Source organism: Pogona vitticeps, chromosome 3, assembly GCF_051106095.1.
Source record: "Pogona vitticeps strain Pit_001003342236 chromosome 3, PviZW2.1, whole genome shotgun sequence".
In the NCBI taxonomy this organism is placed as follows: Eukaryota; Metazoa; Chordata; class Lepidosauria; order Squamata; family Agamidae; genus Pogona; species Pogona vitticeps.
The window spans coordinates 192,669,320-192,682,955 of record NC_135785.1 but is presented as its reverse complement, the minus strand read 5'-3'; the positions used below and the strand labels follow the sequence as shown (position 1 = coordinate 192,682,955).

Here is a 13,636-nt window from a genome sequence, read left to right as displayed (position 1 = left end):
CAGTGAATATGGGGACCACTGAAATGTGTTTCATCCACAATTGAGATGTTTCAGTTGCCAGGTCTCTGGAGAAGAATTGTGCAGAAGAGAAACAAGAGTAACAGATTCTTTGTAAGGGGAAACATGTGATGAAGAATCTGCAGTTTTAGAAAATGAAGTAAAAGGCACGCTCAAAAGCACTTAGAAAAACAAATCACAAGTTATAGGCATGATACCAAGAGAACTAACTGTTCAAAAGTACATAGACTGAATCTGTGAACACCCTAACAAGAATATGACAAAAAATATGAAAAACAAAACAGTGGTCCACAGACTGGAAATTTTCAATGTACATTCCTGTCCCTAAAAAAGGAGAAACAAAACAGTTCAGCAATGATAGGAATACTGCATTAACTTCCATGCATGTTGTATGATGCTTAATGTGTTACAACAAATACTAACTATATATGGAGTGTGAAATGCCTGATGTTCAAGCTGGATTCTGAAAAGTAAGAGGGACTTGAGATCATATTGCAAACATACTTTGGGTACTGAAGCATACCAAAGAATTTCAAAAGAAAGTCTGACTGTATTACATAGATTACATCAAAGCTTTTGAATGAATGAATTTTATTTATTATGGTCGGGTGACCAGCTCATAAAACATATTTATCTAAAATATACAAAAGGCAGTTTGAAAATATACAACCAATTCATAAAACATATTATGTGGCTAAAATATACAAAATTCAGTTTGAAAATGTACAACCAGTTCATAAAACATATTATGTGGTTAAAATATACAAAATGCAATTTAAAAAGTGTACAACAGATAATTAATTGTGTACTGGTTGTAAAATATGGGGAAAATCAAATACAGCATTTTTATAGCTCTCCTTTGAACCATTGGATTGTCTAGGGCAAACTGGTTTGGACAGGGTCTTTGGGTTATAGGGAGTCCTTCATACATATTTGTTAAGATTTGTAAACATTTCCTCCCTTCGGTTGCAACCACAACATTTCTCTACGCTCGACAATAAACCACCCTCATGGTCAGTCTGTGAACTCAGGAGACTATAAGGGAGTGTTGTGCCATTGCTGCTGCACAAAATTTTGCCAGAGAGCATGTAATAAGGGAGTCTTGCTCGGAAAGTAAAATTCATCAGGTGTCCCTGGATATCTGAGATTGGGCTCAGGAGGTTGATGTGTAGACCTCTATAGAAAAGACAGTACAGGAAGACATGACCTACTGTTTCCACTTGGCCATCATTGCATGGACACAGGCAATCTGAGATAGGTTATGTTTAAATCTTCCCTCCATGAGCTTAGAGGATAAAACATTAAGTCTCGTGGGATGTGGTGGCGCTGTGGGCTAAACCGCAGAAGCCTGTGCTGCAGGGTCAGAAGACCAAGCAGTCGTAAGATCGAATCCACACGACGGAGTGAGTGCCCGTCGCTTGTCCCAGCTCCGGCCAACCTAGCGGTTCGAAAGCATGCAAATGGGAAGGTAACAGTGTTCCGTGTCTAAGTCACACTGGCCATGTGACAACGGAAGATTGTCTTCGGTCAAACGCTGGCTCTATGGCTTGGAAATGGGGATGAGCACCGCCCCCTAGAGTCAAACACGACTGGACAAAAATTGTCAAGGGGAACCTTTACCTTTACCTTTTAATGTGAAGGCTCTTCTGGTCTTTGTTGACAACGTGTTTGTCAAATATGAAGATATTATAAAGGCATTATTAGTAACAACACTGTATTTGCCTGACTGGCTCATATGCTCTTGAAGTTCTATGTCCCAGGTTCTTTGTTTGAGTGCTGCTCTAGCACCGACATGCCCCATCACCAAATCAAAGCTTTTGATTGTATGGCTCATGAAAACCAATGGATTGTTATAAAAGAAATGGGTGAGCCAATTATTTGATTGTCCTGATGACTAACCTGTTATGTAGACTAAAAGCTACTGATAGGACAAAGTACAGAGAAACAGAATGATTTCCCATAAGCAAAGGTCTTGGACAAGAGTGAGTTTTATTTTCTGATCTGTTCAGTTTGTATGCAGAATGCATCATACCAAGAGCTGAGGATAAACAAGGAATGAATATAGGTGTTAAAATTAAGCTATGCAGATGAGACCATATTATTAGCAGGAAAAGAGCGGTCATTTCAAATGACTCCTGATGAAGGTGGAAAAAGCAGGACTGCTGTTGAATATTAAGAAGAAAGTGTCTACAGAATAATTACTTCAGTGTTGAACTTTAATGCTTAAAGAAGAACTTTAATGTTGATGATGAAGTAATTGAAAGGAACTGGGTTCTAGAGCAAATCAAGCTGGAACTCTCCCTAGAAACAAAAATGACTAAACTTTCTTATCAGAGTGTTGCACAATTCAGAATCATGAACACGCGTATAGGGAAAATAAAAAACCAATTAAGATATCAAGACAAACTATTTTTGACCATATGCGGTAACAGCTTGAGATGTGTGCAGCAACTTTTCCTCGACTACAGCTGTCGCCTAGGGGTTCAGCATCCATGAAGTGGGTAGGTTTGGTGTTGTTTCACTGCAACACTTTTGGCAGTGAAAGATTTCCATGTTGTACACCATTGCCCAGGGACTGCCCAAGTGTACCCACAATGCTTTCCCACTCTTCAGGGAGGCTCCTTCTATGCCCCCCAATAATAAATTGAGGCTACCATAATTTGAGGCACATCATGGGAAAGCAAGTCTCACTGGAAAAAGCTTGCATGATTATGTACATTTTTTTCCTAATAGAATTCTAATAGCAAGAAGCAAGCAAGAAAATATTTATCACACACGCACCCTGAACCTACCTTTATCTTTCCCCTGCGGAGTAAAAACTGTTTTTCTAGCATCCCTGAACAGAAATTTTGGTTTTGTGGGGTTTGTGACATCAGTTGGTGCTGAAAATACCTCAGGTAAATACACTTCAGAATATATTTGGAACCATCACTTAATGGCTGAAATCCAGTTGCCTACTATAAAAAAAAATTGTAACATTCAACTGTAACATTCAGCTGGTAAAGAAAGAGTCCCCTCCATGACTGGGATGCTGGCTTGGTATGTCCATATGTGCCTATAAGAGTCACAGCCAATGTTCTTAAATTAAGCACAAAATACATTTCAAAGTGTATTTAGCCAAAGTATTCTCAGCACCAACTAAAGATAAAGGCTTTCTAATGTTTCACTCTCCTAAGGGAGTAAAATGTTTTGTGGAGAAGACTAGTTGGTAGTGAAGGAAATGACAACTGCAATTTATCACCTGTCTCTGCAATTTATTCATGGAATACTACCAAAATGTAGAAGGTGCATATATTAACTTCAGTACATTTGTGAATTCTCAATGTTGGTATAACACACCATCATAATTCACAAAGAATTATGAATTATTTGTCCTTTATGTCCCAAAATACTAATTAAGGCTATCATATATTAAATATATGTGATTTTATTGTAAAATATTGGTGCTTCATGTAGATTTTTTAATAATTAATTTTTGACAAGCTGAGAAATTCAAAACTTTATTGCCAATGACATTCATGCATGTTTGAAGACTAGGGAGTTACGCTGTGTTGCGTTTTTCCATATAGTACTTAATTAGTTGCATTCTCTCTATTTTCTCCAGGGAAGTGGTAATGGATGCTTTTTAAGGCTTGCATTCACACTAAAAGCTCTCAAACAGATCATTTTTATCATCAGCCTCAAATGGAAGGAAAATTTGCTGGAAAATTTAAAATGTGATATAGCATGCAGGTGATTTAAGGAAGAGTTTGGATTTTATTACTCAGCTGTCATCATCCTGATTAGATGGCTGGATATAGCTCACTGAATTGGAGCACAAGGCATTACATGTTCTATTGTTCACTGTGTCTGGTAGAAGAGACAGCCTCTGTGATCTTGGACAAGCTACAGAGATGATGATGATGATGATGATGATGATGATGATGATGATGATGATGATGATGATGATGATGATGATGATGATGATGATGATGATGATTAAAAAAAACAGGCACAGTCGATCAAAGTTATAAAATCATTGATTGGTATTATAGAACAGATACAAGTTTTAACCAAAAACCTAAGTATTTGTTAAATATCAGTGCACTGTGTATGCCGTTCCTAATAAGGCCATTTTTGTAGCTCTTGATATTGTGCCTAAAGCCCTGATGGCTATGGGGACCACTGAAGTGTGTTTCATCCACAAACAAGATGTTTCAATTGCCAGGTTTCTGTACTTTGTTAGTTTTTCCAGTTCTTTATCTTCAACTCTGGCATCCCCTGGAATTGCAGTGTCAATGATCCAGACAGTTCTTCATTCTATTACTACTATGTCTGGTGTGTTATGTTCAAGATGTCTGTCCTTTTGGATCCGGAAATCCCACAGGGTCTTGACGTCATCATTTTCTGACACCTTCTCTACCTGATGTTCCCATGGGATTTTGGAGGCTGGATGATGATTATGATGGTGTCAGAATATAATTATTATAAGCACAATAAAGAATAGCTTGTCTTGGATTGAAAGTTATCAAAGAGTATAGTTGTACCATAATTGTTCATAATCATAATAATCATGTCCTGTCAGGTCAATTCTGACTTATGGCAACCCCTTTCAGGATTTTCTAGGTAGAGAATACTTAAAAGTGGTTTACCATTTCCTTCTTCTTGGGGCCTCCTGGGACTGTGCAGCATGCCCAAGGCCATACAGACTGGTTCTGCTCACAGAAGGCAGAGTGGGGAATCGAACTGTTAGCCTTCAGCTACCTAAACCACTGAGCTATCCAGCCATCTATGTCTTGTTTCTTATACTCTGGAATTCCATGACTAAAATTCAATAGTAAGTCACAACTAGACTAGGCCTGTTGAATCAGTGGGAATTTGGTGAATCAACTGTTCCCTAATGGTCCTACTCTAATTGTGGCTTATTACTGGATTTCAACATATGATTATTATCATCCCCACTGTCTTGGATTGTCTCATAATAGGATTTTCAAAATATTTAGAACTATTTCAGAATATTCAGAAGTGTTTCACTATTGCTGCCTATTATTGAGGGTACAATTGTGAAAGATCCTCAGCCAATTTCCACTACTACTGCTACCCATTTCTTTGGAGCTCAATTGAAGTTCAGTTGGAGCTGCCCATTCTCTTCTGCTGATATAATCTTGAAGAAGGTGGAAGGATTTTTGGTGTCTCAGCTTTGAGTTACCCTCCTAAGAATCCAGACTCTTCGAGGAGTTTTACTGTGTGATTACTGTGGTTGGAAATGCCAAACAATATTGTCCATACCAGGGTAGGGTAATCTCCAACCTACAGATCTGAACTAGCCCACATAATGTCTGAATTCATTCCACATGAGGTGCAAGAGATGCTGCTTCCTCTCCTGGGATTTATTTTCCACTTACACATCCTCACACCAGTCTACATGTCGCTGATGTGTTGTGGATATTCCCTCACCTGCAGTTTGCTTTCCCAGATGGGAAATTTGATCTCCAATTCAAGGACAGAGCTAGGAGTGTTCTTTATCTCTTTCTCCCCTTGCATGCCCAATGGGGAATTCTAACTGTACATGGGGGAAAAATCATTGCTCACTCTCAGAACAGGTTTCTGTTCATATGTTTTCTGCTGGGAAAAGGAACTGTGTGTAGGAGGTTTGCTCTGGTTATTTCCAGCCTGAGATGGTAGATAGGAACGGCTTTTTCTGTGCAGAAAGATCTATGGACCCGTGTGTCTCCCTCTATACAGAGAAGAGGAGATGATGTCAGGGAGCATTTAGAGACCATTAGCTTATGGTGAGGTCCCCTCCCCATGTTGTCATCTAGCTCACTGGCTTGATCCCAGTTGGCAAATGAGGCCCTAAAAGCAATCCACATTCTAACACCATCCTACACATTGCAGTTCGTTTTTCTAATTCTGTGAATATATCAAACTCCTGTTCAGTTTACCTGTATTGTTCATTTTAAGTCTACGAAGACAGGCTGCTTCTATAATACCTCCTGTTTGTCAAGGTTGTATTATTCTGAAGATTGACTAGGCTGAAACCTGGGGGCCCCACAGGGACTAGGGCCCATCAATTTTTTATTATTTATTTATTTTTATTTTTTTGCTGAGGCACCCTAGAGCTGTCAACTGTAGTGGGGTGAAAGGCTGAAGTGCTGGAGAGGGCCTGAAAGCCTAGGGGCCTGACCATGCTGATTATAGGCTTTTGGCCATAGATACTGATTCGTTGCCTAGCCATGGTAAACCATAGCTTCGTTGTATCCCCATAGTCCATAAAATGAGATTATATGTAATTTAAATATATAGAAGATTTTTAAAAGAAGATTAAAAATCAGATTAATTTAAAACAGGTTAACATTCATAGTGTGAATTTTCCATTTTAAAAGCTATGAATACAGTTCCATTGACTATCTGACAGAATGACCTTAACTATTAAAGCTAACACCTTGGTTCACATAAATAGTATTACTAATAATACTTTGAAGTGTTGTAAATTTCTTTCAAGGTGCTAATTGTGCTGAATCAAGTTGACAACTCTGCATAATTTTTAGGTTAATATTAGCATAATCCTTCAGAGCATTGTTTAGAGAAAATAAAGAAACATAAGCACAATATTTGTTAAATGTGGGGGGAAAGGCTTTAGTTTTATCAACTGTAATTTCTGTGATAGAAACTTTGTATTTTAAATTAGTTTTTAATAATCAAACATGCTCTTTATAAACTCATCAAGTCCAAATGTATAAAAAAATACTCAGCTAATCATATATATAAAGTTGATAAAATAAATGTCTTATACTGAAGCTCTCTGCATGGTTAACTTGAAGTAAGCTTTACTAAGCACCAAAGGACTTACTTCAGAATGTACATGTATAGGATTGTAGCATTACAAAGACAACCCTGTAAACCAGAAATTGTATAAAGAAAAAAATGGATTACTGGATCAGTAAGACACCTGCCAGAAATCCTTGTGTAAACAGCGTCATGGACAAGAAACTTGATTTCTCTTGGTCTAACCAAGGATTTATGTACAGCTCATGGTCCAGTCATGTCCTGTACCGAGAAAGATGAGGACAAAGCATCTGCAGATCTATATGTGAAGTTGAGAGACCTTGAATTTTTGTTTATTGTGTTATAGCTTTGAGCTAGTGATTCCTGATTCCTGGATGCAGTGAAGCACTTCAAGGATATGTAAACCAAGATCAGGAGTGTTGGGAGTTTTAAATGCTCTTAAGGAGATTGCTGTATATTCCCTTTTAACTACAAGTTGGGGAAAGCAGTGAAGTTTCTATAATATCTTGTGCTGGGTGAGATAGATATTTTGTAGCAGATAAAATAGTACATCAGGTTTTTTTCCTAAATTTGTTTTTTCACCTTTCCTATGACAGTGAGAAAACAGGTGAGAAAAAAGTGTTTCAGAAGATTTAGGACTAAGATATGATAGACATGTATAAGGTCTTGCTGCGCCTGGTCTGGTTTTCTCTGGGACTGGAAAACACTCAGCCTTATTCAGTCCACTTATCCCAGGCTAAAAGTTGATTGTGACACAGAAATCCAGACATTGTCATGGAGACTTGTCATGCACCCCCAGTGTCCCTACGTTTTCCCCTCAAACCCAGGTCCACCTTTGGACACGACTTCCTTATTTCTCCTTTCACCTGCTGCCAGCAGTGGATCTTTATCCCCACTTTACCAATAAGGTTGCATAGACACGTGTTGTCAAATATAACTGATTATTTATTATTTGGTTGTTGAATCACACAAGTAGGTTCGTAGTTGTTTTGTTATGCTGCACTCATTAAACTTGGATATTAAACACGTTTATTTGTATTACTTCACATCAAGCACTGGAATATGATCTGATGACTGTCTATTTTATTACACTTCTGTCCTTTAACTATTCTTTAACACATCAACCAGCTACACCAACTTTCCAGTCTCTCTCATAAACCTTCAAAAACCTCCTGTCTCCTTCTCTCTCAGTCTCCCTATGGTCTCTGCCCTCCTGTCCTCTCATAGGCTTGAGCTCTAGAGCTCCACATGACGGACAGGTGGGACATGGGCATTCTGCCACAAGACTCTTAAGCAGTTTGTACTGATGAGGAAGGATAAAGTGCGTATCTTTCCCTACTCACCTGCATGCATTAATTTTGTATATGTCAATACATACAAAGTTTCACGTGGACTTATTTTTTAAAATTACAAAAACTGAGGTGAACATAGGGTGGAATGAAAATGTGCAAAAACGGGGAAATGAAACTGATAGATTTGCCCATCATGAGTTGTGAACTACGGGTACACCCGGCACAGGTATTTCTGTTTAGCTGCTTAGCCGATCAAGAACTGTATATTTTTATAATGTGGCTGCATACATAATTTTAGTTATTTTTAATTGTTAATCTCTTTAATTAAATATTATATTCTGGTGCTCACACTGCCTCACAAATTTCTTTCCTTCCTTCAGAGTTGTCAGAAAGCACAGTACATGCGTCAAAGATGTTTATAACAAAAACAGTGGAGTTCAGTGATAAAATGTTTAAATCATGTTTCTTCTCTGTTTTTTATCTGTCAGGCAGGGCTAATAAGATGTAATTGCTTTATAGGAATTTTAGGGTTAGGGTTAGGGTAAGGGTTCTATACAAGCAGCTTTCTGTTCACTATATGTTGATGTGTATTTTTGTGTGGGCCTTTGTCACTGATATGCATCTATCCCTATTCATATTTTTAAAAGCACAGATAAAAACACTAGTAATACTCAGATTAGAATAGCTCAGCTTTGATGGAACATAACAAAACTTGTTTCTAAACTATAAAGGCATCCCAAGCTGCTCAGAGACCTTTGGGTAGAGTGGGCGGCATATAAGTTAAATAAATAAATAAATAAATAAATAAATAAATAAATAAATAAATAAATAAATAAATAAATAAATAAATAAATATTTGCTACTTTGAAGTAATTGATCTATAATTTCTGTTTTATTCTACAGAAAATTTGACAGATCAGTGGAGAAATGGAAAAATTTTCATCATGACATGAAGAACTTTAACCACTGGCTATCTGAGGCAGAACAGGATTTGACTAAAATACAGATAGACTCTGAGGATCCTGACCTTTCCAAAGCCAAGCAACGTATCAAGGTAGAATTCATCAGCATTTTATTCTAAGGATTTTTTGGGGTTTGGTTTATAGCTGTGAGCCTTATTTGTGTCTCTGTTACATATTGTGTCTCTGTCTGTTACATTTTCACTCTCCGCCATTTGTTATTAACTAAGACTGGAAATTTGCAGGCATGACATATAAAGGCCTGCATTTATTGATTTTGTTACCTTGACTTTTTAACAGGTACTCAGGTCATAGAGGAATATTTATTCATTTGTATAGAATGCGGGAACAAGCAGTTTTTTTTCAATACTGTGTAATAAAATTGTTGATTTCACTATTTTTTCACATTGCATAGCTGCATCTGTCAAAATTCAGCAACACACTGGCTTTCCTCGTCAAATCATTCCCTGTGAAGTCATCCATAGATCAACCTCAAACTGCTAGTTTATTAAATCCATATTTTAGACATTGTTCTGCAGTGGTTCTGAACTAAGTAGGTTTTAGTATATATTAACGTAATTAATGAAAACAAACCCTGCTGGTTCAAACACATTAGAATAATTTTTAAATGACACTAAATATAGGTAAGAATTAATGTACAGTGGTGCTTCAACTTACGAATGTCCTGATTTCTGACTATTTTGAGTCACGACCAGCTCCGACCACAAAATGTTGCTTCAACTTGCGACTGGAGCTACCAGTTACAAACACAAAAAGGCAGGGGGAAAGGCAGGAAATTCAAATTGCTAACTGTTGGTGGTGAAGAAGCTGCTTCTTTGTAGCTCTTTCGCCCCAGCAGTTAGAGAATGTGCGATTGGAGGAGGCTTGGGCCTGCCTGGCTTTTGCTTCTAAGTGAAAGTGTGTGCGTTTGCAGGGAGGCTTCGGACTGCCTTGTAAGGTAAGGTGCTGCTTTCTGCTTTTTAAAAACTGCCTGTTCTGGGTGGGCTTTGCAGGGTGGGTTTGGGCTGGGGGGCAGTTATGTTTCTGTGCTGTGCTATTGTTTTGTTTTTTGGTTTTGTTTTGTTTTTTGCAGCCCCAGCGCCTTTTGATGGGGCTTGCTCCATTATTTATTTTTGGTTTGGTTTTGTTTTTAAAGCCCCAGCACCTTCAGGGCTTGCTCCGTGGTTTATTTTGGGGTTTGTTTGTTTTTTTAAAAAAACCACCAGCGCCTTTGAGGCTTGCTCCCTGGTTTATTTGTGGTTGTTGTTGTTTTGCAGCCCCAGCGCCTTCTGATGGGGCTTGCTCCATTGTTTATTTTTGGTTTTGTTTTGTTTTTAAGGCCCAGTGCCTTCGGGGTTTCCTTCGTGGTTTATTGTTGGGGTTTTTTGAAGCCCCAGCAGGTTCCTATTTTTTTGAGATTTTTTTTCTTCTGGAATGGATTAATCATGTTCCAATGCATTTCAATGGGAAATGGTGCTTCAACTTACGACCATTTCGAGTTATGCCCATCTTCTGGAACGGATTATGGTTATAAGTCGAGGCACCACTGTATATCCTTTTTATTTTTAGGCCCTTCCAGAGTTTTCTCCCAGAATAGCCTTTGGAGGCTGATTTTGTTTAGAGATTAAAAGAAAACACATATAAAATATTTATACGTGATTTAATACTATTTTTCTTAGGGCAGCAACTTCATAGTTTCTCTGATCAGCCTCTGGGCAGTGTCCTGTCGACATATATGATTGCACAATGGTAATAAGTGTTTCCCCTTCCCCTCAGTCTGACAAGCTCTCCCTTCCATAAATGGTCAGTTGCTGGTTGCAAAATCAGGCATGTGACCCACTGTGTGATCAAGTATATGAAGGACTTGGCCAGTGGGGAGAAACTGTGATGCAATTGCCCTTTTGCACACAGGTTTTATTTAATAAGATTTGGCCTCTGTGTATAACTTTGGATGTACCTGCCAACTTTGGATGTACCTACCAATATAATTGCCAAATGCCAGAAATACCTATCTCTGTGTTGGTATATTTGTGTGTGTAGAAGACATGAAACTGATTTTAAGAAGCACCAGTTTATTACTTTCATGTAGTTTGGATGCTGTTCCAAAACATCATCTCCCAGTTTGCCGGATGACATGATATCATCCAAAACCATAGAAAAAATGCACTCTAGATTTTTGTTTGTTTGTTTTTTATGGGCTAACATCTTCTTCAGCAGCTAGATGAGAAAATTTCCTGTTACCCTTCATAATAATTCTTATTATAGCAATGACAACCTGTACTTCAGAGTTGCTTTATTATTAGGACAGATATCACACCAAATCATTCTTATGATAGTACCAGAATTGACCCAAACTATTTTACAGCATTAAGTAGTAGAGTTAACTCACTAAAGTATTATTTGCTGCTTGCAAGTCATCCATAATTATGTCATTGTTCAATTTATTGTTAATTTGATGGATCTAATTTTAATGCAGCATGAAGTAACAAACTGTTTGGTGGTAAGCAGTGTTCACAACAGCATATCATTGAGGTGTCTGGTTGGGGCAGTGAATAAGAATATGCCCACTCATATTATTTTGATAATTATCCTTTTTCTTAATGCCACAAACATGTTGAACATTTTTTCTATAATCAGCTATTGGAATATTAAATACAGTAAGCTTTCTGATTATGCTGATTTAATGAAATTTTCATTTAAAAACTTATAGAATACAAGCCATCTGTCAGTCTGTTACATAGTCATGGTGTTGAGGTTTCTGAGGCTTATTGGCTAAGTTGATCGGGTGAAATGGAACATGAATTTGTTTAGGAAACTGAAGAGTTTGGAGTCTAATTTCTGTAAGTAAAAGTGAAGCTGTCAATATGGCTGCATGTGCACCTTCACATGGAGAATGACGGAAGCCAGGAAAGAGGTATTGACTGATACGTAAGGAAGCTAAAGTGAAAAGGTTTTGGAGGCCCAAAGAAAGAAGAGCTGCACAAAGTTGGAATAGACTGAGAAAGTAAAGCTCATCCTAAGATAGCCTTTGTTCAGTTTGCGTACTAGTATTTTGTACAACGGTATATGCACCTGCTCTACGTGGCAGACTGAGCCAACAGACCTATAGTGATCATCTTTTTCAGTTTGATAATGTGTAGTTGCTAAATATGTGTATCAAATAACAGAGTTTACTTTTATATGCCCTGAAATTCAAACATGGTCTGCTGATTTCTTTATCCTTCAAAAGGTTTCCCAGTTGGTTTCATCAGAGACCAATTGGTTTCATCAGAGCAAGTTCACTGGAAAAAATTAGATTATTTTAATTTATTTGAACAAGAAATCTCATGTGTTCTCATTACCGTATATAGTTGGCTGTGTTTTGATGACTGTATTCTGGTCACCTCCAAAATCAGAAGGTTGCTCTGTTTTTATCTGGCTACTGTGCCTTCACAATTAGACCAAGAGAAATACACAAATTCATTTATCAACTTTTAAAATTTTAGAGGGCATTCATATTCAATTTTTGTTCTTAAGAGATTTTTTTTCCTGAATACCACTTAAAAGTAGAAAGATCAGATTCAGATGCAAAACCTACAGGAACTGGAGAGTGCATTGGGCACTTTGATATTGTAATATAAGAGTTCAAGTGCTTCCTCAGCATTGCCTGGCCACATTGTTCACAGGATCCCAATGGAATGAAAACTGCTGGCTATTCCACAGTTGGCTGTTCCTTAGCTGGTGGGTTGTGTAACTGTCTGGCATGTGTAAGTGTGGATATGGTGATGGTGGCAGCAGCACACGGTAAGAGGCAGTCCTGTACAGAATTTGAAGGGCCATACTTCATGACCTGAGCTTTGTGATTTATGGGTCATGGTAGGACCAGCCCTGACTAAACATGTCTTCACTTGCAGCAAAAAATGTTGGGGAGGATTCAAAAAAGATATGTGATAGAAAGCCATAGATGGTTTTGTAAGGGAGAGCAGCTTACAAAGGTAAATGAATGAATAATCACTGAATGCTACTGTTTTCAATAATAATTGGCCAGACTCAATCTCTGTGTTTTGAATGAAGTTTTAGAGTGCCATTTCTGTGTTTTGAATGAGATGAAACTGATAATTTGGATCTTTTCCGAACTGGTATGAAGTCCAGTTTCAGGACTGAAACAGCTTCAGTCAGCTTAACAAATAATTTGTGCAGTGTTTTGGAGAAAGGATGTGTATCCCTTTGGACTTTGCTGGATGTTTCTCCCATAGTTGATATAATCAACAATGCTATCCATCTGCATGTTTCACTGGCATTTAGTTGTTTATTTGTTTGCCTTGAGCATCATGGTTAAATTGCATCATTGCAGCCAAGACTCTGCTCATGAGCTGTTGATCTTGACAGGCTCAGATGGCCATTTTTCTGAAGCTGGTAAATTGATTGCCCAGTTTTTTCGGGGGGGGGCATAATTATGTTGTAAACTGCACAGAGAATGATTTAAATGCTATGGGATAGTATACAAACAGCCTGCTTTGCTTTGCAGAATTATGCAGTGGATTGTTACCAGAATATTTTGAAATATGCTTATATGTCTTCTCCAACAAATTAGTCAGAAGATTATATCTTTTTAAATGA

At 37.8% G+C, this 13,636-nt stretch overlaps 1 protein-coding gene across 12 annotated transcripts in view; it reads left to right on the top strand.

Moving 5' to 3' along the window:
* Positions 1–13,636, top strand: part of DMD (dystrophin) — a 1,295,019-nt gene that overhangs the window by 687,682 nt on the left and 593,701 nt on the right. For all 12 annotated transcript variants that reach the window (XM_078390471.1, XM_078390476.1, XM_078390472.1 and 9 more), the window contains one exon: positions 8,982–9,132. In XM_078390471.1, coding sequence (XP_078246597.1) covers positions 8,982–9,132 — 151 coding nt within the window. The remainder of the gene's footprint in view (positions 1–8,981; positions 9,133–13,636) is intronic.